The sequence below is a fragment of the Labrus mixtus genome, chromosome 19 (assembly GCF_963584025.1).
Source record: "Labrus mixtus chromosome 19, fLabMix1.1, whole genome shotgun sequence".
In the NCBI taxonomy this organism is placed as follows: domain Eukaryota; kingdom Metazoa; phylum Chordata; class Actinopteri; order Labriformes; family Labridae; genus Labrus; species Labrus mixtus.
The window spans coordinates 14,742,556-14,770,376 of record NC_083630.1 but is presented as its reverse complement, the minus strand read 5'-3'; the positions used below and the strand labels follow the sequence as shown (position 1 = coordinate 14,770,376).

The window sequence follows — 27,821 nt, the reverse complement described above, 5'->3', positions numbered from 1 at the left end:
CTGTATCTTCCTTGCACTCGTCACAGCGGTCCTTTTCCCCACATCTCCCACATCGTCTGACTCCTACACAACGGCCAAATACTCTTGACAGCTGTAGCACCTGAGAGGAGCTTTCTCATAGGGCCTTACCCTGTAGCACACATCCTCCTCTTCATCAAAAGACAAACAAACAGATAAGGTTTCTTCCCCCTTGCTTTCCTGAAATCAAGTTAGTCTATATGCATCACAGGCTCCTTGAATGGTCAGAAGTGCCTCTGCCTATACGGTAAGAGGCAAGCCACTAAACTCCTTTCTTCCATGCCTCTGATTGGGAAGAGCCATCAACAATAATCCTCTCCAAAGGTAGGCCTACACATTTTCAGGGCTCTGTCTCTATGACACTTAGATAAACACTCAATAACAATTCCACCTGTTGTTATCATGATCGATCGTACTTCCCCGGGTTTTTCACCTAACAGATTTTCCCACAACATGTGGATCCTTGAAACAGGCAAGCACTTTGAAACAACACCGTATGTTGTGGATAGAAACAGCTGCCTCACAACCAGAGGGTTCTGGGATCAACCCATGGCCAGGTTGTCCACATGTGGAGGTAGACTGTTCTGGCTTTCTCCCATTGCAGAGGGGCCAAGAATTTGAATTACCCATACTTGAAATTACATAAACCCTATGCTCACCCAGTGGCAAACCTATTCGAGTTGGCCTACTAAATGCTTGCAAAAAAATAGGTTACACACTCACAGTCACACTCACTCCACTAGATGGCACAGTCAGCATGTAAATCCTGTTATGGGCCAGAGAATTGAAGCATGCAGGCCATGGCTATAGTCAGTGTTTTTCCTGTCTGAGACAACTGAGTTTCATTCAGCACAAAACTCAATAGAACTATGGAAATTGCTCCAAACTAAACGGACAGCGATGGGAGATGCTTCGTAAAGATGCTTAGAAGCAATAAAGGAGTGTGTTCTGATAACAAACAACAAATAAAACCATGTAGGCCTTTGTCTAATATCGTCGCTTTGGATAAAAGCGTCTGCTTAATGAATCGTAACATGGTTGACTTGAAAGATATATTTAAAAGTCGATTACTCATGGGCGTGATGGAGGATTGTAGTTTTCCGTGATTTTACATTTCTAGGCTAATAGATCTGTCTTGCATCAAAAATATTAGTTTATCACATTTCAGTCTGCACGAGGGTTTTATTTCCAAAGGTTTTAACCGGAAGTTGAAATTTGTTCTTTACTAGAGCACTACTTTACACACACTGGCAGTCCAAGGGGGCTGTGTGTGTTTCCGAGTAACTTGTTGCACGCCCCCCTCACTCTGACGCAGAGGAACGCAGACTGCGCGCTTTAGTTCAATCCGGCTGTTCTGCTCCATACTTGGTTTGCTGTCTCCTGGCGTCTAACAATGCAGACCGAGCCGCAAAAGTTTGAAATGTTATCTGTGCGTACGGATCAGAAGGCGAGGGGTCTCCGGAATGACTGCAGCTTGGTTTGAGCTCAAAGTGTTGGCATCTCTGTGGAAAAAAAAAAACCTTTTAACAGTCAGTGGGAGATACTATCATCCACGAGATTATTTTGTCTTCCTTTCTTGATTTTGCGAGAACTCTGAGGGTCTGCAACTGGAATATCAATTAGGATTGACTATATCATTCTGAAGATTTTTTAATTCAGCGGCATCTTATTGGCGTTTTTGTTTTGAAAAACTCTTGGATACTAACTTATTGGTAACTTTTGGAGACATTGGATCTGAATTACGCACGGGATTTCTCTAACAAATGAAAGCTTCCAAGGGGTTTTTTGCACCCTTAATTGACCCTCTCGGCTCCTTGCATCGCACCAATCCCAGGCATCGCTCCCCTTATCAGGTGAGGTAACCACGGGGAGTGAAAGTTTTCCAGTTTCTTCCCCGAGGATGTGGGGAGGAGGTTTCCCGACGTATGTTACCGTGATCGTGACTCTTGTCCTGGTCATAATCGACGTGAAGGCTAGCGGGGAGTACTGCCATGGCTGGCACGACTCTCAGGGCGTGTGGAAAGAGGGTTTCCAGTGCCCGGAGAAGATCGACGGAGACGACGCGATCATCTGTTGCGGGAAATGCGAGCTGCGCTACTGCTGCTCCAGCACGGACGCACGACTGGACCAGGGGAGCTGCGACAACGACCGGCAGGCTCAGGAGCCCGGCACAGAGAGCAAGGAGAACAAGGACTCTGGTGCAGGTATAAACCTATCACACGATTTCAGAACAGACTACAAATACAATAGGCTATTGGAACATGAGCCGAATTGCTGCTCCAGTGAGGTGGCCTTTTATTGTGAGCTAAACGTGTGTTTGTAAGCTTTTTACAATCTTCACAGTAAAGGACATTTAAATTAGTTTTAATGATAGGCCTCGTGGAATTGGGATAATGTCGTGCACAGCATGTTTTTATTCAATGTTTTAAATTGAAGATTTAATACAGTGTTTGGCTTCTTTATAAAGTCAAGAACCAGGGTAAGGCACAGAGAGGGGCCATGCGTTGCAGAGCCCTCCTCTAGTCTAGTTGCCCCCTACCACCTAACTGTGGTCACTGCAACCCGAACACTCTCCATACTGAGTCACTGTGGCTAGTTTACAAGCTAACCCTGATTGGTTGAGTGATTCAGCCCTGTTAATCACACAAAAAAGTAACTCAATATAAAGCCTGCATAGACACAGATCAGACACATTTATTCAAAGGAGCATTTCGGTTCGATATGAGTGACATGCAATGACCCCCTTTTTGTTAATGAAATAGGCTAAATACTCACTTTAGCTTTAAATGTTTTTTTTGGCAAATTAAACTGATTGCAGGAGTTTGCTTGGATTTTGAAGTATGGCTACTTGTAATTTTGACTTTGGACATCTTCTCTTTAGTCCCTAAAGAATGAAGCTAAGAAGGTTTTATGTATAGCCTATGTTTCCACTCTGTTGTGTTGCTGTTGAATGTTAAACAGTATAGACAGAAAGGGAAATAAATTATATTTATTCGTGTGTTTACAAAATCTTCATGTCACTCATATGTTAATGCACGAGTCTGGCCACCTTAGTGAAAAGTCTGGACACGCTCCTGCCAACAGGATCTCCATGTTAAGAGCTTCATCTGCTGCCTGCTCCTGTTGGCAACAACAGCTGTGCAGGAGACAGCAGAATACCATTTAAATGTGTTCACAAAAGGCAAACTGCGCCGTGCTACACTTATAAATAGCCATGTTTGTTCTGGCCTGTATCAGTGCAAAGTGGAGGCCGAGCTCAGATCACGCTGTCCCCACGGGGATCAAGTTTTGACTTGACCGGATCTTGGATAGTGGCTCATCTGAGGGTGCTGACAGCTCTGCTCATATAAAAAAAAAAAACACAAATCACATTACCATTGTGTTTCAGACTCGTGGAGGCTGTTTCCCATCGTCAAATTCCCTGCTGTAGTCCTGCTGGTGTCTTTGGGCTTTCAAGGGATTCACAATGATTTAAACAAGTCACATGTACACATATTTAGAAACTAAAGTTAATCCATATCACAATATAAGGCAAGTTATACCTTTTAATGAGTGGATTAGGCAACAATACACTGGTCTCTGGTACACAGTGTCACTGTTTAAATTCCCATAAATCATTGCATCGTAAAGCCCATTGAAGCTGCATCATATCATAAAAGATCAACAAGTAGATTACAGCACATAGAAATAGAAAAGGCAAATATTGGGCATCAGGAAGAAAAGAAACACTGCCTTTCTTCATATTTCCCTGGAGGATATTCTGCCCTCTTTTTGGACCTCAAGCTATAATCTGTCATTTGCTAAGACTACCATGCTTTATCACTCTAGGAAGAGGTATATACATTTCATTCAATGGCTTGAAGCCAAAATAACTTAAAGAAAAGCAGCTTTTTTCCTCCCAAAGAAGAAAGGAAGTGTATGTTTTTTTTTTTTTTTATAGGCCTGGTTCAGTTTGTGCATTGAATTCATTTTCCATTCGCTTGCAGCCTATTAATCATCAAGGAAAGATACACACTGTAATGTCAATGGATAACAGGCAGGAAATTATTAATGTGCTCAACAAGAAGGAACATATGGTATTTAGGAACAAGAGAACGCCCAGGGGACAGCTTGGGGAGACAAGGGAGGGTCACAAAAAGACTGTGCCCAAAACAAGGGCTTAGCAGAGGGGGGCTGCTGTTACTGCGGTATGGCTGCTGCGACTCAACTCAGGCAACAGGTGTGGAAGAGTGACAGCGAACAATAGGAGGGTCCAGCCACCATGTGCACAGGATGAGAAGGTCACACAGAGCGAGAAGTAAAGATTAAAATACCCTTTAAAATACAGAAAAATCAGTGGTATGAAGTTAATGTGTGTTTTTAGCAAAGGTCTACTAATGCGCATTCTGTGGTAGCCCTACTTGTAGTTTTTAATGCAAATTTTGTATTAATACTTAACAAAAACAGCTTTTTGACAAGTGTAGTTAATGGTTGCCCAATAAACTTGTACCCCTCCAGAATACAAGGGTTGCAATAGGTAATGCAATACATTGTTAAATAACGAACCAGAGTTTGGCAGTTTTACTTTCAGTAAAGCACAATTACTCCATCTACCAGATTTTTACATTTAGAGAAATATTTTTAGTATAATGTAGCCTAATGATATTTCCAAAAGCAACTCAAGAGATCCACAAGCCTCAACTTTAGCACATGTTAGCGTTAGCAATTGGATCAAAGCAAATTCTAGCAGTGTGCTTGTCACAACTCGAGACACGTTGTCTTGTTTCTTCTCTCTAACTCTGATAACAACTGAAAAGAGTTATCTAGATACACTGCAGTGAAACCCATCCATACCTGAACTGGACTTTTTCACTCAAGTATAAAGTTGCTACAACTAGCTCCACAATTAGCAAAAAGCTAATAACCCAAACAGGCATAGGTAGGCCAACAATATACTGTATTAATGTTACATTAAACAATATATCTGGCCATTTCCCTACCCTTCGAAAGGAATATTCTGAGTAGGATTGTTAGGCCTCATTTTTTGATGAAGTACAGGGTCTGTACTTTTTCCATCACTGTATTCTCTAAACTTTATTGCATTTGGCCTCAGCACTGATTTACAGTAGAGTGTTTTCGAGAGGAGCCCAGCAGTCAAAGAAGGGATGAAGTAACACAAGACGCAAGTTTTTGCTATTACTAATCCTCACTGGTCATGCTGTAAACGACGTGGAGGAAGAAATGTTGAGGTGGAGGCCATATAAGTGCAGAAAAAGAGAGCAGGCAAACGCTCCCTGGGACATTTCTGCTCTTGTAACTTATATATGTGCTGCCATAGCAGAGTTACTGTTAAAACCTGTTTACTGGAAGGTGTTAGCCTTGAGCCTCTGAAGTTGACACCACTTCTTGTCATAGGGAAATGGGTCAAGGTCCAAGTTTGTTTCATGCCACAGTGTCCCGGCCTCCGCTGTGGCTGGTTTATGTCTTTTGTCACCTGGACTCACCCCCGATGCATGTCCCCAAGCTCTTAACAAGTTTCACTCTGTAATCCTTTTTAATACCACGCTACTTTTGATGAGCTTTCTGAAAACATTTCTCAAGGCCATATGGACGAATTTCAAAGAGCCCAGAGACAAAAGGAAACTGGAGCCAGTTGCCACCTCTCTGTCTTTGGCATACAGTTACACACATGGGCACATTGAAAGCAGAAAATAAACACACCCTGTGGGAACATTAAAACACAACTTATCACTACTAAGGTGTTTCTGTTGCGAGTGAGCATTGGCGGAAAACACCTGAGAAGTGGGTTTACCTCATCTGTTGACCCGTTTCTGCACAAAACTTTGTTGTGTGCTTTTACTAATAAGCTAGAAGGCGCAGTACGACTCTGCTGCCTTTGTTGTAGAAGATGATAAGAGAGTGGGAAATGACATGGGCCAAAGGGAAAGGGACGGAGTAGAACCCAGGTCGCCCTCTTCAAGAACCGAAGCCTCTTTATGGGACGCGGGATATAACTGCCGGGCCATCCCCCGCCCATGCTATAGTTTTTTTTTTTTTAAAGATAGTTATTGTTGTTTCGAGTTAATAATGCCTCTGCACTGTAAAAACAGTCATCGTTTTGATAACTCAATAATTGTGTGTTTATGTCATCACAAGTAATGTCAAATTTTCCATCTTACAAAATGTTTTGGAAATTAAGAACAGGATTTAAAAAAGGATAAACCTATTGTTGACCCAAATATAAATAAATAGTTGAGATCATTTCTTTTTACAAAATGGCTAAACAGAGCAGTGCTGTCACACTCAGAAGGTCCCTAGTTCAAGTCCTGCCTTGAAAATGGATCAACTTGAAAATACAAGTTAAGTGACATAAAGTTAGTAAGACTGAAGTGATGAAAGGTTTTGCTTTGATTGAATACAAGGCAAAGGTAACCCAGACACCTACTTTTCTAAGTTGTTAGATTTTTCTTCATACAGTGCTATTTTACCCAGCAGATCAAACTCTGATCTGTGATACTGTTGGAGTTGCACAAGTGCTGTCTTACTGAGTCCGACTTAGTGTTTTAAACACAAAGAAGTAAAAGGTCAGCGAGAAGGAATTGGCTTACTCCTTTGATTTAAAAGGGCTGAATAACCTCCCGTTCAGCTACGTTAAATCAGTCAACTTTAATACCTTTCTTTAAGCTGAAGCCAAAAACTGTAGGTCAGCTTGAGTAACTTATTTTCAAAGGGTTATAGAGGAAGAAATAAAGAAGGTTTCCCAAATATCTGCTGGCAGCTGGCTGTAAGAATGTGACACACGCACACACACAAACACACACAGTCTCACAGGTCTGCAGGGTTGAGGAGGTTAGGGACACAGTAGGGGGCCGGGGATTAAAACAGATCAAAACAAAGTTAATAACTGCTAATGAGAGCCAGGACTCCCTGGGGACCTGATCCCTGTGTACCTTTCATTCTTCTACCCAATTCCAAATTCTCCTCTCTGCCAAAGCTTTTGTTTCACTGACTCACCCGATCGTTTCTCACATAGGAGCTCTGACTATACAGAAAACCCAAACATGTTTGTGCTTTAAAGGAGATATGCTACCCAAAAAGTTGTCTTTTTTTAATCAGTGTGTCTTTTTTCTTTTTTTTTTTTGTCTCTCTCTTTAGTGCCCATCTATGTGCCCTTCCTGATCGTGGGCTCTGTGTTTGTAGCTTTCATCCTGGTGGGCTCTGTGGTCGCTGTGTGCTGCTGTCGCTGCCTCCGGCCCAAACAGGAGCTGACATCAGGAGGTGCGACAGGAGGTGGGGCTGGCAGTGGTCGCCTCTTGGAGACCATCCCTATGATGGCCAGCGCAGGGACTTCCAGAGGCTCATCCTCCCGCCAGTCCAGCACAGCAACCTCGTCCAGCTCTTCCGCCCCACCGGCTGCCCCACGCCCTGCTCCCCCTCCTCTCATGCGGGCTCAGGCCTCCTGCTGCCTGCCCCCGGATGCTAGCGTCTTTGTAAACATGCCCACTAACTTCTCTGTGCTCAACTGTCAGCAGGCAACACAAATCATGCCTCACCAGGGACAGTTTCTGCACCCACAGTACATCGGCTATGCCCACCCTATGGCCACTACCACGGCCTACTTGGACCCCACTCAGGGAGGATACAGACCCCTCCAGTCCCCCTGCCCTCCTCCCACTGGTGGGTGCAGTGTAACCAGTGACCATAAATTCCCTCCTGTGACTGTATGACGAGGGATCGACGTGCAGACCACTCTGTTGTGAAGTTTAAACCTGTGAGGGCGGTGCCAGAGACCTTTTTTAAGGGACGCTGCTGGAGTGGGGAAGGAAAGCAGGAAATCAGACTCACATGAAGGACTCATGAGGCAGCAGGGTCTGCCTTACTATTGTGTGATTTGTGTGTCTGTTTATTGTCGGTAATATGATCTCTTGGCAAGTTGCGATGAGCTAAACTCAGCATATGATGGAATACAACAACAAATTCTGTCTTGACTCAAAGACAAAACTGCAAATTGGATGGTGTAACAGCCCATATGGACGGCCATGCATGGCTCACTGCAGCCCACATGACAAACAAGGACTGTGCGTGTGGGATTCTGTGTATGTTGAAAGAGAGCGAGGGAAAGATTTGTTGGCTTGTACGAGCTGGATTGAGTGATGACTGATTTTTTTAGCAGTAAACTGTATGAAAAGTGGATTTTTGAGCAAAAAAAAAAATGATGGCCACATGCCGTGTTTGCTATGTGCACATCTGCACCTACATACAGTGCATGTTTGTTTATGTAGAAAGTATGAGGAGTGAAAGCATGTGAAGAGATGTTTGTACTGTATGTATGCGAGTTAGTGTGAAGTGTGGATGGACAGGGCTGTGTGAGTAACAGTGAGGGAGTGTGTGTGTGTGTGTGTGTGTGTGTAATGGGAAATGCAGGTGGTGTGATGTGAAAGGCAGTTGCAATCTCCCTGCAGACCATTTAAACTCTAATGAAGTGAACACAGGACATAGACTGTGACGCTCCACCCATACACTACACCTCCAGCCCCCCTACTCTTGCCACCTAAAAAGAAAAAAAAAAAACACCCCCCCCCCCCCCCCCCAAAAAAAAAAAAAATCCTCAACTGCCCTAAACGGAAACACACCAACTGAATAGAAAGCAATGACGCAAAACAGTTAATGTACCTGACAAGTGTGAGTGTGTGACAGAGAGGGAGGAGTCAGTTCTATGAAGATCACAGCTGGGTTTTTTTTTTTTTTTTTTACACTGCAAAAACTCTTTCAAATACCCCCTTTGTTTCCCTCCTGTTACAAGTGTGTATTTAACACTCCTACAGTTCGGTGCAGAGGGCAAACGCAGCTCCGGGGCAGCTTGAGTCATTATTTTCCACTGTGAAAAGGCACAAGAATTGTGGTTGTGAGTTGCTAATCCAGAAAACAAACGATTAGAAGTTGCGTTTTGAAGTCTTTCAGTGTACTGTGGTGCAGCTGGGTCACAGGTAACTCAGTAATATGCAACTTGAGGAATGTGCTGCTCCACTGAGCATGCAGCATGAGATGTCCCGAAGTACTGAAAACTGGTATGTTTGCATCTGCTCTCCAAGCACAATGTCTGTTAGACACAGTGGGCAGCTTGTGTGTGGTAAAATAAGATCTGTAGAATGATGAATGAAAATGTGTCCAATTTTGATGCCATATGAATACTACAAATAAACAGCTTTTAAGCACCATTTAAAAAAAAAAAAAACTATGTTTTGAGCCGTCTCATGATGTTTATGTTTCTGCTGCCTTACAACACAACAAGTGGTTCTTTGTGCTTTTGAAGAAGATTTCTTTTTTTGAGTGATATTTAAGAACACACTTGGTTTACAAAAAAAACAACTGCATGAAGAGATTTTGCACAGAACTATCTGAGATCCCTTTGGAACAGCAAACTCTTCTATTTAGGCTTTTAGAAACATAATTACACACACTCAAAGTAAGCTCCACCACCCACACCGTGCCTGTCACATCACCTTATCCCAGAGAGAGGAAGCAACAACAATGGATAGTTTAAAACTATGACAGAGATCAGGAGGTGTAGTTCTGGCATGCCATTACAGAAACATCACTTATGTGGAAAACGGAGCTGGCCGTTGGGGAGTCACTGGGGAGGAGTTGAAAAGCATAACTGGCTCTCTGGCTCCTGCTCGGCCCGATGGATTCTCCATACTGGAGCAGCTGTAGTCGGTTTGGACTGGGCCGCATCCAGGAAGGTGGGTGGGAAAGGGGATCTCCAGTTGGACATCCAGAGACAGGGGGGGCGGGGGAGGGTGCATTAATCGGCTAACGATCCGTCCAATTTGTCTCCCCTGAGTTTAAAGGAGCCTGGGAGAGGTTTGATTGTGGTTACACATGAAATAATATCCATGTCATGTACAAATTACATGTCAGCCCTTTTGATTGATTTCAAGCAGACAATATAAACCAAGCTCATACCCGGTATCCACACATTTAAAGTCAAGACACAGAGACGTTTAGTTAGGCCATGGATTGATTAGTTTTAATGATTAGGACTCAGATGGACATCCCCCATCTCCTTCCCTTTCAGTCTTGCATTCTTTAACAGGAGTGTCCTCAACAAAGAGCACACAGACGATGGACTCTACTGTACAGTCAGACAAGTCCAAGAGCCAAACAAAACACACACACACACACACACACACACACACACACACACACACACACACACACACACACACACACACACACACACACACACACACACACACACACACACACACACACACACACACACACACACACACACACACACACACACACACACACACACACACACACACACACACACACACACACAATCCAGGCGAGTGTCTCAGTCGGATCCCTTCGGTTTTGGATGCCTATTAGCACTAATTCAAGTAAAATATTCCCTCTATGACAGATCTCCACATGAGTACAAAAACAGGCATTAACGAAAAAGAGAAAAAAAAACAATATAAACAAGTACACATTAATGTCCACTTTAATAAAAAAAGGAAGATCTCGGTAAAGAAAGCCAACAAAAGTGAAGGAGGAAGCTCTAATGCCAGGCTCTCTTCTTCAATGTCAGCTGACGATGCATGATGAGACTCACAGGAGCGGTGAGAAACAACTGGGCAAAAAAAGGGTTGGAGTTTTAGAAAAACTGGCCAGAACAAGGAGATGTGATGAGAGACAGAGGAAAGAAAGCATTGGTATGCCCCAGTGAGGTTGGAGGGGTTGCAGCAGGGCAGGGTGGTGGTCCAGTTTGGCGGTAGCGTGTTGCCTCAGTGGCATCTCAGTAGTGTTTGGCAGTGAGGCTCGGTGCTATGATGGGATATAGAGTTGGGGGCTGTAGAAGCTGAGGTGCAGTCCTCAGTGTCTGGCTCGCTTAAGTCCCGCCTTAATTCATCAGTGCATGTGTGCGTGTGTTTATTTTGACATCCCCTCCCCTCCCGCGCCCGGCATGTGATGACTGATTAGCTAAACCCACCTCACGAGAGAGATGAGAGGGAGCTGTGGAACACGCAGGGTTAGACACACACATGCACACAAACACAGGAGCGCCGACGCGTGCGGACATACATGCACAGGCAGATACAGACGCACTGGAATGCACGCACACATACACACACTCACACACACACACACACACACACACACACGTAAACACACAGTGACATGAAGCAAACCCAGTCTGAGGAGTATACTGATATGAGGAGCAGTCTCTGAGTTTGACTTTTCATGTCTGTGCGTGGATATGATTGCTCATGCTTTTGCAACTTGTGTGAGTTTGAAGAACGTTTAATCCGTAAAGTCGACCTGGTCCCTACTCTCAAGTCAGTCCTCTGTGCGCCAGTGACGGCCTCCACGCCTGACCGTGACCCCTCCCCCCCCCCCCCCCCCCCCTACCTCCCCTTGGCTTGGGGTCAGGTCATAGTTCCAAGTAAGGCCACAGCAGGGGTCAGTCACTCGGTGTGAGAGTTTCACATGAGTCTATCTCCGCTGTCGCCTTGACAACCATTGGTTGGTGAGCCGAAGCCTTGGTCAGGGGCGGGGCTAGAGGCTGGGGCGTTGGCGGGTGGTGTCGTAGGAGCGCACAACCTGCGATTGGGAGACCACGCCGTGCTCCTCCTGAGAGAAGGCGTAACCATCTGCAGAGAGAGGAAAAAGGCGTGGGGGAATTGTTATTTATGACAGGACTGTTATGATTCTTAAAAGGTTTAAACAATCAAATAGCAAACATCAAATTTAGATTTCATCGAGTAATGATAAAAAAAAGTGAAAAGTCAAACTCTGTGTTCACACTTCAGGGTCAGTGCTTCCTTCAGGTTGTTCATGTTTCACTCAGAGGCTCAAAATGTTTTATTACATGTATGTTTCAATAAAAGCCCCTCCCTGTCCAACCCCTAGCACTGCCACCATATAAGGAAAAACAGACGGCACCGCCCACACAGGGCTGCTGATCATAGATGCATAATGGCGGAGTATTGTAGCGAGACTACAATTCAAGACGAACAGACGCTGGCAGGTGTCTTTTTCTATATTCCCCCTGACGCAATTGTCTTTTGAACCCCCAGTGCTGCTCACGCTGTTGAAATAGTAAATGAACTTGAACTCCGGTCAGGGCCGAAGGGGTGTGTAGATATAAAAATGAGGTGTGGTTAGGCAGAGAGCTGAGAAAACGACTTCCCGTTATACCACCTAAAACCCGGGGCCGGAGTCTGAAGTCTGTGGCGCATCATGTTCCTGATATACCAGGAGTGTACGGATTTGTCCAGTGTTCATTACACATGCTTCTGAGAACTTAACAAAGGATTCCAGCAGAGAAAATAAGCAAACGTTTACAGCCTGTGTGTATTTGATGTTGTGCACGCGTAACATCAGTTAACATAGATCCTGTCCAATCCCACCCTGCTGGCGTGTCTGGAGATTTTAATAATTGACGAGGATATGCTTCAAGTCTTTCTGATGCATTTGAAATAATTCAGCGAAATATAACTTGAATCCGTCATCAACATCTTTCATACAGTGTCCTTTGTGGTTTCTGTGTGTTCAGGGTCAAAAATGGACTCCCCTCATATAAAGAAACATCCTTCTCAGATTCAGCGAGGTGCAAATGAAAAGAGATGATATCAAATGTCCATTTAACACCATATTGACTGAGTCTCATTAAAGCAGGACTTCTGTAACATTCCAGTTCATTTGTGTATATGTTCAGAAAAGGACACACTCACGTGACACAGTCTGCTGCACCGAGTTGGAGCGGCCCACGCTTGAAGGCGTTTTCCTAAAGACTCTTGTCAGCAGATGGGCCCGTTCGTTTAGACTGCAGAGAAAGACAAAGATAAAGTTACTCCACACACAGAGGGATGATACATAACCATTAGTGTTCATTTAAGAAGGAATCTCAACTATTCACAATTCTACACAACACTGCAAAGGGGGGCTGGTTAGCTGAGTGGTGATACAATATATATATCTTGATATTTATTTCTGTATGTTAATAACAAAAACAGAGTCTAGTTAAAGTCAAATCCACATGGGTCACATTTCAAATGTCACACAGGCACTTTTATTTACAGCCTGCTGCTTGAAAAATGACATTAAACATACTTCCAACTTCCTGTTTGAGAATGGAAAAAAAAAAAGCTCCTAACATATCATACAATAAATAAAACATGTTCCTTTCCTGCATAACAAATGATGTACAGTTGTGTATTTTCTTATGCAGGGAGTGTTGCTCAGAGAGAACCTGATTTAACACATACTATATTGATACAAACGGTATTGTCAAAGCCTCGCTATAACTTGTTTGAAAACCTATCGATAGATCTTTACCCCTCTCCCAGCCCTTTTACAACCTATTGGTCACTTTTTGTTACATGAGCACACACTTCTCAGCACTTTGTCCCACGTTTGCCTTTAATTGTGTTTAGCTAAAGATTAAATGTGAAAGCACTCAAGAACAACGGGGCAACCATGTGGATTTAAAAACCAGAGGACTAGGAGAAGGTGGATTCAATACTGACTGCCCCTTACAACCAATTTCAAGCCAACAGTTAGTCACAAAGTGCTTCAGGGTAACAGGACATCCACAGAAAACTTTCCCCCGACCTCCCCCTACTCCTCTCCTCTTCGTCCCCCCTTTCCAAGAAGACTGGATCCTCTGTTGGGAGACCACACGCCGTCACGGCTCCTCTCCTCCTATGACCAAAAATAACTAAGTCCTTTCCAGATTTTGCACGCAAATGCATGCACACACAAACACATACGCACTCCATTTTTTAACCCTAATATCATCACGACAGCTATTTAAGTTATTAGCAGATGTTTTGAATGTAAATTCAAGAACCCAGAGTGCCTCAGAAAAGTCACTTTTCTCCCAATTGTGTCTGAAAAAACACCTTTTTGACAACAGTGAACGGAGAATGCACGTCTCAAGAGTGGTTTTCTTGGATCTTTTGATGATCAACAGAGCAGTTATGGACCTGAGCCATCATTCCCAAGGTTAAAATTTGGATAAGCAAGCTTGGAAATTCTTAACACTGCATGTGAAGGTTGGAAACCTGCAACAAAGACTGCAGGAGTCCTTTGCCAAAGAAAAAGATGTCTGTTGGATCGATGACAGTGTTGAGTGAAAAAGCCAAAAAAAGAAAGACTCATGCATCAGTACAAATCAAATTGTCCTTTTCCTTCTGCAACGTTTCTTTCTGGTTTCCCCCTGATTCAAAAAGTCCCAAGGATGTGCATCCTTTGAACTCTTCCCCCGAGACGCTCCTGTCCTCTACCTTTGCAGCTATTTCCCATACCTACCCCGGGACCTCCTCAGGAACTACAAACACAGATGTGCTCTTTTTCCATTCTGCTCCTCTGCCTACAGATACTTTACTTGTCTTATAGTAAATGGAGAGGGCCCCACATTTCAGTCCTACTTTCCTGGATTTAAAGTGGGGTCAGTCCAGGACGGGGCCCAACATGGGGGATAGGAGCAGCAGTGTGGTTCTCCACTCTTCCCTCCCTAACATGAAAACAAACCACTTACTTCTCCAGTGCTGTTCAGAAAGCAGCTTGACTTTAAGACGGAGACATTCAAATCTGACTCTATTTAACACCAAGTTGTACTTTTTGAAATTGGGGATTCCTTGGCTTTGGCACAAGCGGAAACCTTAGGTGTTAAAAATGAAGACAATACAGAAGTGCATAAAATGGCCACAGCAGAAATAGCCATGTTTACAGCCTTGTTTCTAAAAATGGATTCGGTCCCTCCTTTTAGGAAAAATCTGTGCAGGTTTTTTTATTTTTATAAATCGCATGTGTTTTGTTTCTATGAATTGAAAAAGGCTTGACTGACGGTTGGGTACGTTGAAGCTGTTGGACAGGAGGCTTAGACCTGCCTCATCTCCACCTTATTCCTGGTTTCTAAATTGATTGAAAGTAAGGATGAGATAGTATTTCCAACATGGAGACCACCATTGTTGTGCCTCAAAGTGCCTCATCAGAAACCAACGGGTGACGTCACTGAGACTGCGTTCATGTTTTATACAACCTATGCTTCAGCAGCCGGCCTCAAGTGGACAATAATACGGCTCTAAAATGTTTTGAAGTTGATGTTTAAAACCTCTCAATAAATATACTTTGTTACAAATTGTCAAACCTATATAATCTAAAGAGCAGAATACTGTTTGTATAACTTGGACAAAAACAAAATACACAATACAACTGCTTCTAACACAGCTCTGGTGACACCATACACACAGCTAAATCACAGTGAGAGAACTACACACAAAACCAGAAGACACACCAGGTCAGTACAGCAGTTCAAATTGATCCATCTATGAAGCAATCCAGGCATGAAGGTGTAGTAGAACAAGACATAAGAAAAGAAATCAAACATTTGAAATCATGCAGAGAACAAAGGGGAGCAAGTGATTCAAAGATTTTTTTTTTTTTTTTTAAAAAGAGAAGGGTGTGAACTCAAAACAAGCGAGAGTCACTCCACAGCAGCTCCTCAGTGGGACATTGCAAACCAAGAAACTACCTCTGTGAGCGTTTGACCGCTCTGGAGCTACGGGACCTCAGCCTTTGCTTCGGCCCTGTGGATGGCACCACCGGGGGAGTTAAGTGCTGTTCATCTTCTCACACACAAACAAATGCACTCATACGCCCACTTTCTTAGCTTCAGTATTACAGTCTGATGCAACCCAGGACAACAGCTCTAACATGTATTTTTCCACTACAAAGCTTGTAATGCTTCATTGTTGGTCAACATCTCTGGAAGGTGTTACGGAAAGATCATTATTTAATAGTGTAGTAAGAGATGGTGTTGTAAGACTGTGTTATAACAAAATTAGATTCTAATTACCCACATGTTCCTTCCCCTCTCATCTTTTAAAAATAAGAAAAACACCTAGTTGTATAATGCAGTCCACTTCAATAAACTTTCTCAATAAAACACGTGTACATTTTTAATCTTAACACACAGTTTCATGTAGAATTCATCATTGAGCAGTTGTATTGGGTTGCTTTAAATCTGATTACAGATGTGGCTAATGCAGTTGTTGTAACTTACTCATATTTTTACTTTTAAAATTGTGAAGTAAAACAGAATCAACGACTGACTGGTGACAGAAATGAAACTGGACGTCGATGCAGGTGAGCTCCCAGGATGCTTCACAGCATGCTTTCCATACCTGCGGCCGCTGGCATCCCTCAGTACAGCTGCCCCGGGGTCGACAGCCCGAGCCTCCAACTCCTGCACCTCCTCCAGGAGAGACTTCCTCACAGTGCGACGTGTGCTGCAAAGCAGAGAGAGCAGCCCGTCAGACTTAAGAGGGAAAGTCTGAGTGTATGCAGACACATGTGATTCATAAGAGTACGTAAGTGTTGACACAGACTCAATGCGGGTTATGTAAACGCTTCAGTTCTGTTAAATAGTCTCAGTATGGATTTCCTGGGTATTTGTATGAAATGTGTTCTACTTACGCCGTCCAAGCGAAGTCTTTGAGTAAACACGCAGTAGGCACCAGGACCAGGCCCAGCCAGAAGTGCCAGCACTGCATCACCTTGCCAGCCTGCAATGACAAACACACAGGCTCCATTTATTTCACTCGTGCATTAATTCAAACCGAGTATTAGCCAAGCACAGAGAAACATACAGTATGTGGGGAAAGTCAGTCATAAATGTGAGACACGGCATATCTAAAGCATTTTTACAGCAAAAAAAAAAAAAGTTAGCCAAAGTTCAATAGCTTTAATGTTAGTCAAACATAGTTAAGAGCTTTCTCACACAGCACATCTAAACCACTAACTGGATTTAACGGTGTTCCAACAGCTGAAATACGACACTTCTATGAGGCTCAAACCTAAAAATGCTTGTGAGTAACCACTGATCCCCCCCGAACCATCTCTGTAGTCCAGCTGCAGCCAGCCTCATTGACCTTTAACCCCCTCCTCAGTGTGTCTCTGAGGGTTAATCATGCATTTAAGCAGTGTCTCAATTTGTCCGTCTGCCTCCTTCCCCGTTACTCCTACTACTCTTTCTCAACTTCTTGTCTTTATAAGCAACTGTATCTTAATGCTTGTCCTCGCCCTGGACTGTAATCCCTCCATTTCCCCCTCATTACCCAATATCTTTGCTCTGCTTATCTTCAAGAGCTCTGTTCTGTTTCACAGGGCCTTAGTCTTTGTCTCTTAGCACATGTCAACATTCGCGAACACTTTATGCGCCCCGACTTCTTCTTTATAACCCATATCATGTGCTTCCTGTGTGCTGTGTCGGATACAGAGACACAGAGACAAGTCGGTTCCCAGAGGTGGAGGAAACAGGGAAAATGAATCAGAAAACCATTAGGAAATATCCTCTTCAGCAGCTGGAATCACAACCATACCACAAAAGATCCAACTCACTGATCCTCTGTCTTTCTGTACGGGACACACACCTACATGCTGTGAGCAGTGGACACACATTATAGCACATGGTTTTTACACTCCGAGAGTGCAGGCATGCCTTGTGGCTCTCTGTGATTCGTTTTGTCCAGACTGGTTGGTCCACAACGCTCTATGCACTAACGTACACACACAGCTATTCAGAGCAGAAATGCATCGCTCTTTTCCATTACATCCCCCATGGACAGATGGAAATATAGATAGCAGGAGCAGGGGAAATAAGAGAGGTAATAGGGCAGTTAGGGGGGACGATTGAGGGTTGGGGGGGGGGGGGGAGAGAGATTGGTGGTTGAGTGTCTCTGACCATTCCCCAGTTAGTCTGAGCAGCTGCAGAGATATTTGACCGCATTCCTGATTTCTGACACAAATTGAATTAATGGGCTAAGGGGAGTTTAGACGACACTGTTCCCCTCCCCACGGCTCTCTGCCCACTCAGTGGGGCACCTCACCTCAGCCCCCCTCTGATCCCCAAACTTTGAAATGAGTCTCCCAATCAAGGGGTCCACACGCACACCCTCATCATCATCATCATCACCACCACCAGCAGCAGCAGCAGCAGCAGCAGCACCAGCAGCCCACCCTCTTGAGTCAACACCTCCACAGAGGGCAGTAAAAGACCGGGGCTCGGGTGACACGCAGCAGGTGCGGGAAGCATGGTGAGGGGGGGGGGGGGGGGGGGGGGGGGTGCCTGGCGGGGCATAAATCTCCCCCTGGGCTCCAGCAGTGCCGACGTGGAACACCCAAGAGGTGAGTCTCGTAGGCGCCATGTATTTGCAACCAAGAACAAGGGAGGGGCAGGTGGTGGTTGCAGAAAAGAGATGTAGAGGTGAGAGCTATTTTAACCCCCCTCACCCCCTGTTACTGAAATGAGTGACACGTGTTTATAGTGTGACTTGCCTGGCCCAGCATGTCAGGGGCGATGGGGATGGTGGGCCAGATGGCGGAGTAGACAGCGAAGAAGACCATCCAGAGCGCGATGCTTCCCCAAACAGCCAGGTGGGAAAACTAGAGCAGAGAGAAAGAAAGAAAGAAAGAAAGAAGAGCAACAGGTGATGGAGATCAATGGAGAAATGAGAGGCAGCGTGTGATCAAATAGTTTACATACAGCTCATCCGAATATACACAACCTTTCCCTCCCTCCTTCCCCTGTCTTCATCCTGCTCTCTGTGATCTGCTGAAAGGCGACACTGTGTGAATTCCAGCGAGACCCTGCTTCATTACTGCCAGGCTGTTGTGTGGACAGCTGAACGGGCTAAAGTGTCAGCGCCCTTCTGTGCATCCTGCCAATCTCTGTCTCTCTCTCTCTCTCTCTGACATCAGCGAGGGGCCAAATCATGTCTCCCATCACGCCCCGGGCTACTGTTGTCCTAAATTCAACATCCATCTCTGCTCACTGTGTTCCAATGCTCTGGCATGTTATCATACTGATGTTTATTATGTTGCTCAGTTCTTATAATAAATAAATAAATAAATAAATAAATCATCAAATCATGATATCATGAGTTTGTGAATTATCATGGTACATCTGGCATACATACATTTTTACCATCTAGTATGTTTTATTAGTAACCAGAAACATTTTCTGAGCTGCTTACATCATCGGTGTGGAGGGGAGAGGGGCTTCAGATTGAATTGGACCCAACACAGATTATTTCTCACTGTGCAGCCCTCGATTGTGTAAGGCTTATTATAACATATAACTCTCTGATGTACGTCGCTTTGGATAAAAGCGTCCGCTAAGTGAATTGTAGAACACAGAATGAAACTGGGGCATGTAGAGGGTAAATCTTGGAAACATTAAAGGGGAGTGTCCACAAAGTGATCAATGATACAGGTATTAGATGTATGTGCAGAAATGTGTATCAATAGACCGTAGTGTTTCAACTTTTGACAGTAACCATACAGATGAGGGTAAAATACATTTCTCATGACTTGAATAGGACAGTCTTTGATTGGAATGAGGGCATCTGGGTTAACTATGTTGAACTGAATCTGTTGCACTCTTATGTTTCTGTATAAACTATTTATCTAACAGATGGCCGTCTGTTCTTCTCTCAACTGTTTTTCTCCTTTACTGAGATGTGCTTTGTCTCGGCAGCCATGATGTGGATTTGTCATAGTTCAGACACTTAAAGCACTTTTAAACCTACATGGAGTTATTTTTCTATGTGTTGGTCTCCCTGTTGTATGCCTCCTGAAAGACCTGCTGTCATGTGATAGAGAGGCAGAATGAAATGAAATATCAAGATAAGATAAGGGTCAGCCAAAGAGAGATAGGAAATGCTTGGAGGAGAGAGTGGGGGATCATTTGGAGCAAAGGGACGAGATCAGATTCGAACCCACGAGTATTATAGCCTATGTACATGTGGCGCATGACATAACCGCTAGCTAGCCTATCCAGCGCACCTCAACAAATGTTTTTAGTTTAGTTTGAGTTTTCATTAATAAGGAAAAAACTATTTATTAAAACGGCCCGTAAACACTTTTATTACTGACGTAAAAAAAAAAGGGAATTTTAATGTGGGAAAAAGTGTGATTTCTAACAGTCTCAAGTGGACACTCGAAGAACTTCAAAAATTTTTTGCACTTCTGCACTAGTGTAGTTTTCAACACTAGAGGTTTTTGCTTGGTTAGACCTCAAAGATTCTTTTTGGGTAATATTTAATGCAAACTCTAACTCTAAATACCTTTGAGATACTTGAACTGTTTAGTATTTTTTTTTAATCTATAGTCGGTCATTTTACTTAATTTCTATAAATGTTTAGATAAACTAAACTTGTTTGAAGAAAAGGTGCAAAGCAACTGCAGTGGAGAATCCAAAAACCTCCACCACAAGATCAGGGTAAGTCAAGTCTTTTCCCACGTCTTTCCTGACTATGACACATTCAAATTGGGTTATCTGAGAACCTCACACTGAAATCCTGGCAGAGCCCCGTCCCCCCCACACACTCCTATTTATCTATGAACGCTTGAGTAAAATACAGAACATGTGGTGCCAAACAGTAGAGTGTGTTACTGTTCCTACCCTGGTCCAAGCGGTGGTCTCCATTCCAGCTTTCAGACACACTGTAACTACCACATACTACACAAACACACACACAGGAGAGGGAGGGCAAATAAAAAACAGAGAAGGAAGATTAGTGTGCTGGCGACTGTGGAGATAATAAACATTAATGCTGTATAGTAAACTCAGCAATGTCTGTTAAAATACTCAGGACCCCTACAGCCCCACCCCCGTAGTCTACACACTCACAACACAACAAATAAACATCACTGACGTTCACATTAGACTGCAGGGAGCAAGATGATTGAGAGAGTGTGAGATAGAGAAGTGAATACAGCAAAGAGATGGATGAGTGCCTGGAGGAGACAGGCTGGCTAGACGAGCTCAGATTGACTGGAGACTTTAAACGTCTCAGAGGAAGCAGCGCAGTGTCGGTGAGTACACGAATGCTGTGTTTGTCCAACAATCTCTATGCCAAAAGAGAGAACTAAAAACAGATCGCAGACAAGGCACAAAGACAAGTGTAGAGCTTACTGTGTACACCATGTTTCCAACAAACAGGTAGTCATTTCCCTGACCGTTGTTGAAGGGAGAGTCTGAGGGAAACAAACAAACACATGACTCATGACTAGGTCTAACAAGCGAGAGTGATGAGAAAGTGGAAGAATAACTCTGTGTGTTTACTTACCATGATCTAACATTTTGAGCGGAAACCAGAAGAGAATAATTGAATGAATCAGTGCATTGATACAGTGACCCCAAAACACCTGAGAGGGACGGACAGAGGAGAAAGTAGAGGAAAACATGTCAGGACAAACTTATTGCAAAGCACATATATGCGCACACACACACACAAAAAAAAACTACTTCTAATAGTTACATACAACTTTCACAGTATTCACGTCATCAAAAGTGCCCTCCTGTACTTTACACTAACAAACTCACACACAGCACAGTACACTAGGTGGGGTTGCCGGTGAACCCTCTAAAAAGAAAGACTTTCTTATTCCGGCCCGCTGAATGTTATTTTAGGTTGCCACGGAAACATCCCAGTCCTCCTTGCCGCTCTTTGTTGACTAGCTGGCGTCCCAAACAAACAGCCAGCGCCACTCGGTATTCTCGGACTGTAACTTGTTTGCACATACCCTGGTGTTGAAGCCCTCGGCATTCTGGGTAATTCGGTAGAGCTGGGGGAATCGGAGCATGTTCTGCTGGCTGCACGGCCGGTCAAATATCCCCAGAGTGAACGGAGGCAGCGCAGTAAATATCTGCATCACACACAAAATAAACACACAATGACACGAGCGGCATTCTTGAATAATGGGGTTTAGGTGGACAATCAGACTGCCTGCATTTAAAGGAATTCCTTAATGTTTAAAATGTGGAGCCTGAAGGTTTCAGCAGACAGACACATAAGTTACACAGAGCAGACACCAAAACACAAGAAAAACACACTAAGAGGAGCAGAGATAAGGAGACAAAGTAGAGCGAGATGAATGGATAGCTAGGTAAAGACAGACTTTACGTCAACTGGGACGGGAGGACACAAGGGGCTGAGAAAATGGAGAAACAGAAAAGAGTAACACAATTCAAGAAGGAGCAGTGATAGATACTCACAACGTTGTAGAGGCCTATACACCAGCGCTCAAAGAGGATCTGGCCGGAGAACCCGTTGACAAAGGCGAACCAGAGCTGGGACACAAAGAGAGGGATGAGAGGAACAAAAGCAGGGGGTACATCTGCCTTAGGGAGGGACTGATAGTAGAAACAAGGGAGACATGTGTGCCTCTTTTATTCTAAATGTTTATGTGAGTATCTTAAAAATAATAAATTAATAAATCATCTCATCCACCTCAAAAGAGGTCGAACAGTGACTCACAAATTACATCGTGGAGAAGCACTTTTCTTTTTTCAACTTTGAACACGGCCGCTGCTAGTATAACGTCGATTGCAGTAGACCATGGAGCATTATGTACTTTGTCTACTCTACAATACCTTTTCAGAAATCATCATATGGAAGAAAATCAAAAATCAAACATGTTATTCACTTCATAGTTGGTTATTTCTGTTGCTGGAGTCCGTTTTTAAGGATCTGAATTTCGGGTTTTAAGGTTTTATTCTCTTTATAAATGTATTCTTTTCACATATCGTATAGAAAATAGTCTCCACTCTTTTGTAGTGCGTGATCGTGATCCTAGCCTGTTGATGCTGATTATTGTAGCACTGGTTCCCCTTTGTGCGAGCTCTGTGTTAGAATAATAAAAAAAAGATCTCAGACTCAGAGAACTCGTTTTTTCCAGCACTGTTACAGTGATTTTTTAGATGTAAAACATGCGAGAATTGCAACGTCACTTCATATAGCTCAACTACATCATCTGGCGGAGAGCTATAAATTCCTCATGCAGGCTTTCGCCTGGTAACTACTCTCTGACTTCTTAGAAGTTATAATGCCAAAACACAATGTCTAAATGTGACTTTGGCCCAGGGGAACCTTCATTATCACCTTCATGCACTCACACACACACACAGGCACAGGCTGATCTGAGGGCAGATAGTGAAATGTTTTGGGCTGGTGGTGGGAGTTGTGGCATTCCTGGGTGTACAGTGAAGTGGAGCATATAGCTCAGGGGTGAGGTCAGATACACAAAAAGCACACATGACCATCCCCCTTATTCTCTCTCTCTCTCCACCAAGTGGACAGAGAAAGCCTCTAACCTTTGGCCTGTAGAGCCTCTGCAGGAGCCAATCATGTGAGATAATCACGGAAACACACACAAATTAAAACACACACACTGGTAGTGGTGTGAACGGGACAGTAGTCTCCAGGCAGTGGCTCCCATGAGGACCTGCACCTGCTGGCATCCTTAATGTCAGACAAGAGTTGTAGGAGGGTTGAGCACAGCTGACAAATACCCCTCATAACAGGCAGGCCAGAGCGGCAGCTAGCCCCTTCATGAAACACACACACACACACAAAGCTGTCGACCCTTGGAGCCAATGTCTCTTAACTGCTGATCTAAACACACGTCTTTTTCTGTGCATGTGTGTGTGTGTGTGTGTGTGTGTGTTGTGCAAAAGAGACAGAAAGCAGACACCAGAAGGGCACCTCGTCCATCACTGTCAGTCATGTCGACAAACAGCTGCAAAACGTCTCTGTTAATGTAACTGTGTATGTCTTTGTGTGTGTGTGTGTGTGTGTGTGTGTGTGTGTGTGTGTGTGTGTGTGTGTGTGGTGAGGCTCTTACCTCTATAATGTAGAGGACCACATTTTTATAGAAACAGTAGAGGATGCACTTGGTGACACGGTTGTAGCTCCACGCCCCGTGGACCAGAAGGAGCTTCTCCAGGTAGGAGAACTACCAATCAGAGAGGAGGAGAGTAGAAAAAAATAAGATTTAGTACTGTACATAGAGGGATGATAATGAAGAAATAAGAGGAGGCCCTCTCATACAAACACTGCTAAAAATGTCTAGAAAGTTCCCCTTTTCACACATGCCCCTAATGGGGTGGGGGTGGGGGGGGCGTAAACGGACGCTTCTGAAACCACAGTTAATTGTTTACGACATACCCAAGATGGCAAATGGCGCATAAGAGTGCAGAACTAGGACGACAGGTTTTCTGGAATATAACCTGCTGTGTTTACATGTTGGCTCACCCCAACGTCTAGTGGAAGTTTTACAATGAGGCTGGCAGGAAAAAGACTGGTTGGAGTGAAGAATTCAGCCACACGCACCCCTCCCGGAAAAACTTTCGGGCAGATTTCAGGAGTGCAGTGCGTGTGTGAAAAGCGGCTTTAAGAAAGGTAACAGAGAAAAAGGCGAGAATGTGACTAGCAGACGAGAAAGTTGAGACAGGAGGAGACGCACTGATAAGATGCCCAAAGGCAAAGAGATAAACAACTCAGACGGTGAAAGTGTGTTGGACTCCGCGGTAATTAGAAAAGTCCTCTGGTCGCATTTCATCCCGTTCACTTTAACACTGGGTTGCCATGATAGGCCGAACACATGATTAATGAACTAGACTTAGAAATATGACGGAGCAATTCATTGCAATTTAAGGAGAAACTCATTCCAACACACATGGATTGTGTAAAACATAGAAAACACAGAATAGACATAAGAACTATGAATCTAGAGCTAGGCTAACCAGAACGTGCATATCATTCTCATATCATGATATGATCTCATGAGTCTCATTAGAATAATTAGACCTAAGTAAAAAAAGTCAGCAACCAGTTACACTGACATTATCTCAGAGCCTGTGGGGACTTCTTGTGTTCTGTGACCATCAGTGCAAAATCTGAAGATACTTAATTCAGCAATATAAAGAACAGAAAATTCCTCATGCCTAAGGAGCTGAAACATGAGATTGTTCGACATTCCTCATTAATTAATGTTCTGAATGATTAACCAACCGTCTTAATTGCCATTCTTTTCTAATGAATCCACCAGTCCTACAACATAACAGACTAATCTACCAAGCTATAATGGGAGCTACGCTGACCTGGTTGGGATATCTGTTGACTTATACAATGGGGAAATGTTGGAGTACATAGATAAGAGCAGCATCCGCTGTTCGCTTAAGTGACTGATTAAATTGTTCAATTAAATACATTCAAGCTGTATTAGAAGGGCTGATACAAGATGCTGTAACTGCTAGTGACTCCTGTAAGTAGATTCTCCTTTCAGTTGTTCCCTCTCTCGGGGGGTTATAGGTCAGGATCAGCTGATTCAGTGTCTCTATTTCTAAAGCCTGTAACTTTAGCTAGTATGTATAACCGATAACATAACTTCTAAGGGTCTCCATGCTACACCTGCATCCCCACCTGTGCTATGGAGTAGTCAGAGGAGTTGGTGGCCTGCATGCCCTCGTTGCCACTGATCCCGACTCCGACGTGAGCCGTCTGGATCATGCCCACGTCGTTGGCACCGTCGCCTATCGCCAGCGTGATGGCCTTGACGTGCTTCTTCACCATATCCACAATCTCTGACTTCTGCAGCGGAGAGACTCTGCAGAGACGGTACCAAAAAAAAAGAAGAGAGTTAGAGATGGTTGGTTGATAAAAAAAAAAAGCTGTTTGTAAGCAGAAGGAAATTAGAGGTGGAGACTTAGAAAGCTGTGAGAAAGAAGAAAAACACCAAAGTTAAAAGTAATAAAATGTATGAGCAATTTGGAAAGGAGAATAAGAGAGGGAAACTGTTAAAATGGAAAAAGAAAGAAACACACACACACACACACACACCACACACACACACACACACACACACACACACACACACACACACACACACACACACACACACACACACACACACACACACACACACACACACACACACACACACACACACACACACACACACACACACACACACACACACACACACACACACACACACTTGCAGACTTGTGTTTACTGCTCCTCACTGGATATGAGGAAACAATGATTCACTGTTCTGCTAATAAGATGCTGGATAGGTAACGTTTGATGTGGTAATATAAGTGTGTGTATGCACTTATACCGGTGTGTGTGTGTGTGTGTGTGTTCAGGGACCTTCCAGTGTTACTCCACCCTCTTGACCTGTATCACTGATCCCCCTGCTCATAACCAGTTCTGTCTCTTCACTGACAATGGAGGACCCATGGAGGCTCCGTTACACACTCTTCCCTCAGGGGCATCGAGAGACAATAGTGAGATGTTATACTGTATTCACTAAAGTACTGTGGACATATTTCTGTTCACTTTATGGTCCTTTATGTTAAACCAGCGTTGCACAGTGCTCTATGTTGTATTGGTTTTAAGTTTGGCTTTTGAAATGGCTGTTTTCCTCCAAATAAAGACGCTATGGTGCAGGGAAAAAAATCAAAAAGAGGAAATGGTCTTTCAATGTTGGGTTTGCTTAGAATAAGAGCTGTCAAAGGATTACAAATTTAAACACAATGAATCACTGAATTTGAAGAATGAATCGCATTATTTTGCATTTTTGAAATTCCATTATTTTGCATTTACAAAAAAGGTTTTTGTTAGGCTTTTATTTTGAATGTTTGTACTATCTTAAGCTGAGGGCACTTTACTTCCTGTTTGAAGTCGAACCTGCTTTTTTCTTTTTTAAAGATAAGGTAAATAACTTCTGGTAGTTAGAGGGTTACAACATTGACTTAACTACTGAAAAAGGAACTGGTTAAGGATCAAAAAGTAAATGAAAACAGCTAAAAGGTAAAAAAGTAAAAAGTTCTGATGTCACGAGGGGATATTACTTTTATACGTCAACTGAGCTGGGGTGAAGTTTTGTTTTCTAAGTGAAATGAGCCATTTAAAGGAGCAGCGGTGTTGTTCTTTTCCATCAGTGTGACTACAGGGAAACACTGCAAAGACCTATCTACGGAGCGCCTACAGGGACAAAATAGCCTTCAAATAATGTGATTTAAAAAAAGTTATGGATTCCATTCAGACCTTAATTGATATAAATTAACACGTTAATACTGACAGCCCTAATAAGAAAATATTGATTTTCTACATTTTACAGTAACAGTCAATTTGCTTCGAAATGCTCTTCTTAACGGGACAAGTTTTGAGAAAAACTTTGATTTTGGGTGGAATGGCTAATTGCAGTGAGTGGATGTTCTGGAGCTTTGTGTGGTCTCACATGGTCTTCCTTATCAGAGGAAAATTACTTGGATGTCATGAAAGCGTCCCCTTTTAAAACGTTATGCATGTGTTGCTTTAAAAACTGAACTCTAAAGATCATTCATCACATTGGAAACAGAAACACAGGTCTGTCAAGTTGCTATAACGGAACATCTGATCGGATCATGACGCTAATTTTGTGAAGCCCTGACAGGTAAAGGAGAGGGCTCTTTTCATTTGACATCATCCTGTGTTTCACATGAATTTGGCTACTAGTCTTTTATTTATGAAGTTTTTTTTTTAAAGAGAGATACATCAGAGAATGATAATTCAGGAGCTGCAGGATCTCATGTTGAGCTTGTGTGAGAAAAATTAGAGCCATCTACCCTAAGTGTGTTAGTGTTTTCAGAAGCTGAATTCTGAACCCTATGACCAGCCTTTAATTTGTTTTCATCTCTTCTTTCAAAACATGCTTTGTATGAGGAGGCGTTCCTTGAGCCTGTGATTCACAAGCTGAACCGCTCAAGTGAGTCGCCCTCTTACTACCTGCAATCTGAAAAGAGAAAACAAATGTATCTACAAAGGAGGAGACGTGGAGAATACTGATACAGGGATTCAAATCTAACAACGCCTCTTTTAATTCCTCCAGTACAGGACTTTCACATTTAGTGCTTTATGTACAGTATGACAACAAAACACTTTACAGTATTTTGGGATAGGATAGCTGAGGTTGTT

General features: G+C 43.4%; 2 protein-coding genes across 5 annotated transcripts in view; one reads left to right on the top strand and one right to left on the bottom strand.

Moving 5' to 3' along the window:
- The first annotated feature begins 1,304 nt into the window (after positions 1-1,304).
- LOC132994313 (protein shisa-2) lies at positions 1,305-8,579 on the top strand. Its single transcript, XM_061064589.1, has 2 exons — positions 1,305-2,222; positions 7,153-8,579. Exons 1-2 carry the CDS (start codon positions 1,919-1,921, stop codon positions 7,722-7,724), a joined length of 876 nt encoding a protein of 291 aa, XP_060920572.1. The 5' UTR covers positions 1,305-1,918; the 3' UTR covers positions 7,725-8,579.
- Positions 8,580-10,000: 1,421 nt separating this feature from the next.
- Positions 10,001-27,821, bottom strand: part of atp8a2 (ATPase phospholipid transporting 8A2) — a 51,158-nt gene continuing 33,337 nt past the window's right edge. For 3 of the 4 annotated variants that reach the window (XM_061064585.1, XM_061064587.1, XM_061064586.1), the window contains 12 exons: positions 25,284-25,467; positions 23,704-23,814; positions 22,076-22,150; positions 21,604-21,726; positions 21,147-21,225; positions 20,993-21,054; positions 20,480-20,536; positions 18,352-18,459; positions 16,492-16,580; positions 16,200-16,304; positions 12,744-12,835; positions 10,001-11,660 (listed from right to left, as the gene is read on the bottom strand). In XM_061064585.1, the coding sequence (XP_060920568.1) occupies positions 11,566-11,660; positions 12,744-12,835; positions 16,200-16,304; positions 16,492-16,580; positions 18,352-18,459; positions 20,480-20,536; positions 20,993-21,054; positions 21,147-21,225; positions 21,604-21,726; positions 22,076-22,150; positions 23,704-23,814; positions 25,284-25,467 (1,180 nt within the window). In that variant the 3' untranslated portion in view covers positions 10,001-11,565. Of the gene's footprint in view, positions 11,661-12,743; positions 12,836-15,310; positions 15,342-16,199; positions 16,305-16,491; positions 16,581-18,351; positions 18,460-20,479; positions 20,537-20,992; positions 21,055-21,146; positions 21,226-21,603; positions 21,727-22,075; positions 22,151-23,703; positions 23,815-25,283; positions 25,468-27,821 lie in introns of all 4 variants that reach the window. The other variant, XR_009676648.1, reaches the window with a different exon arrangement.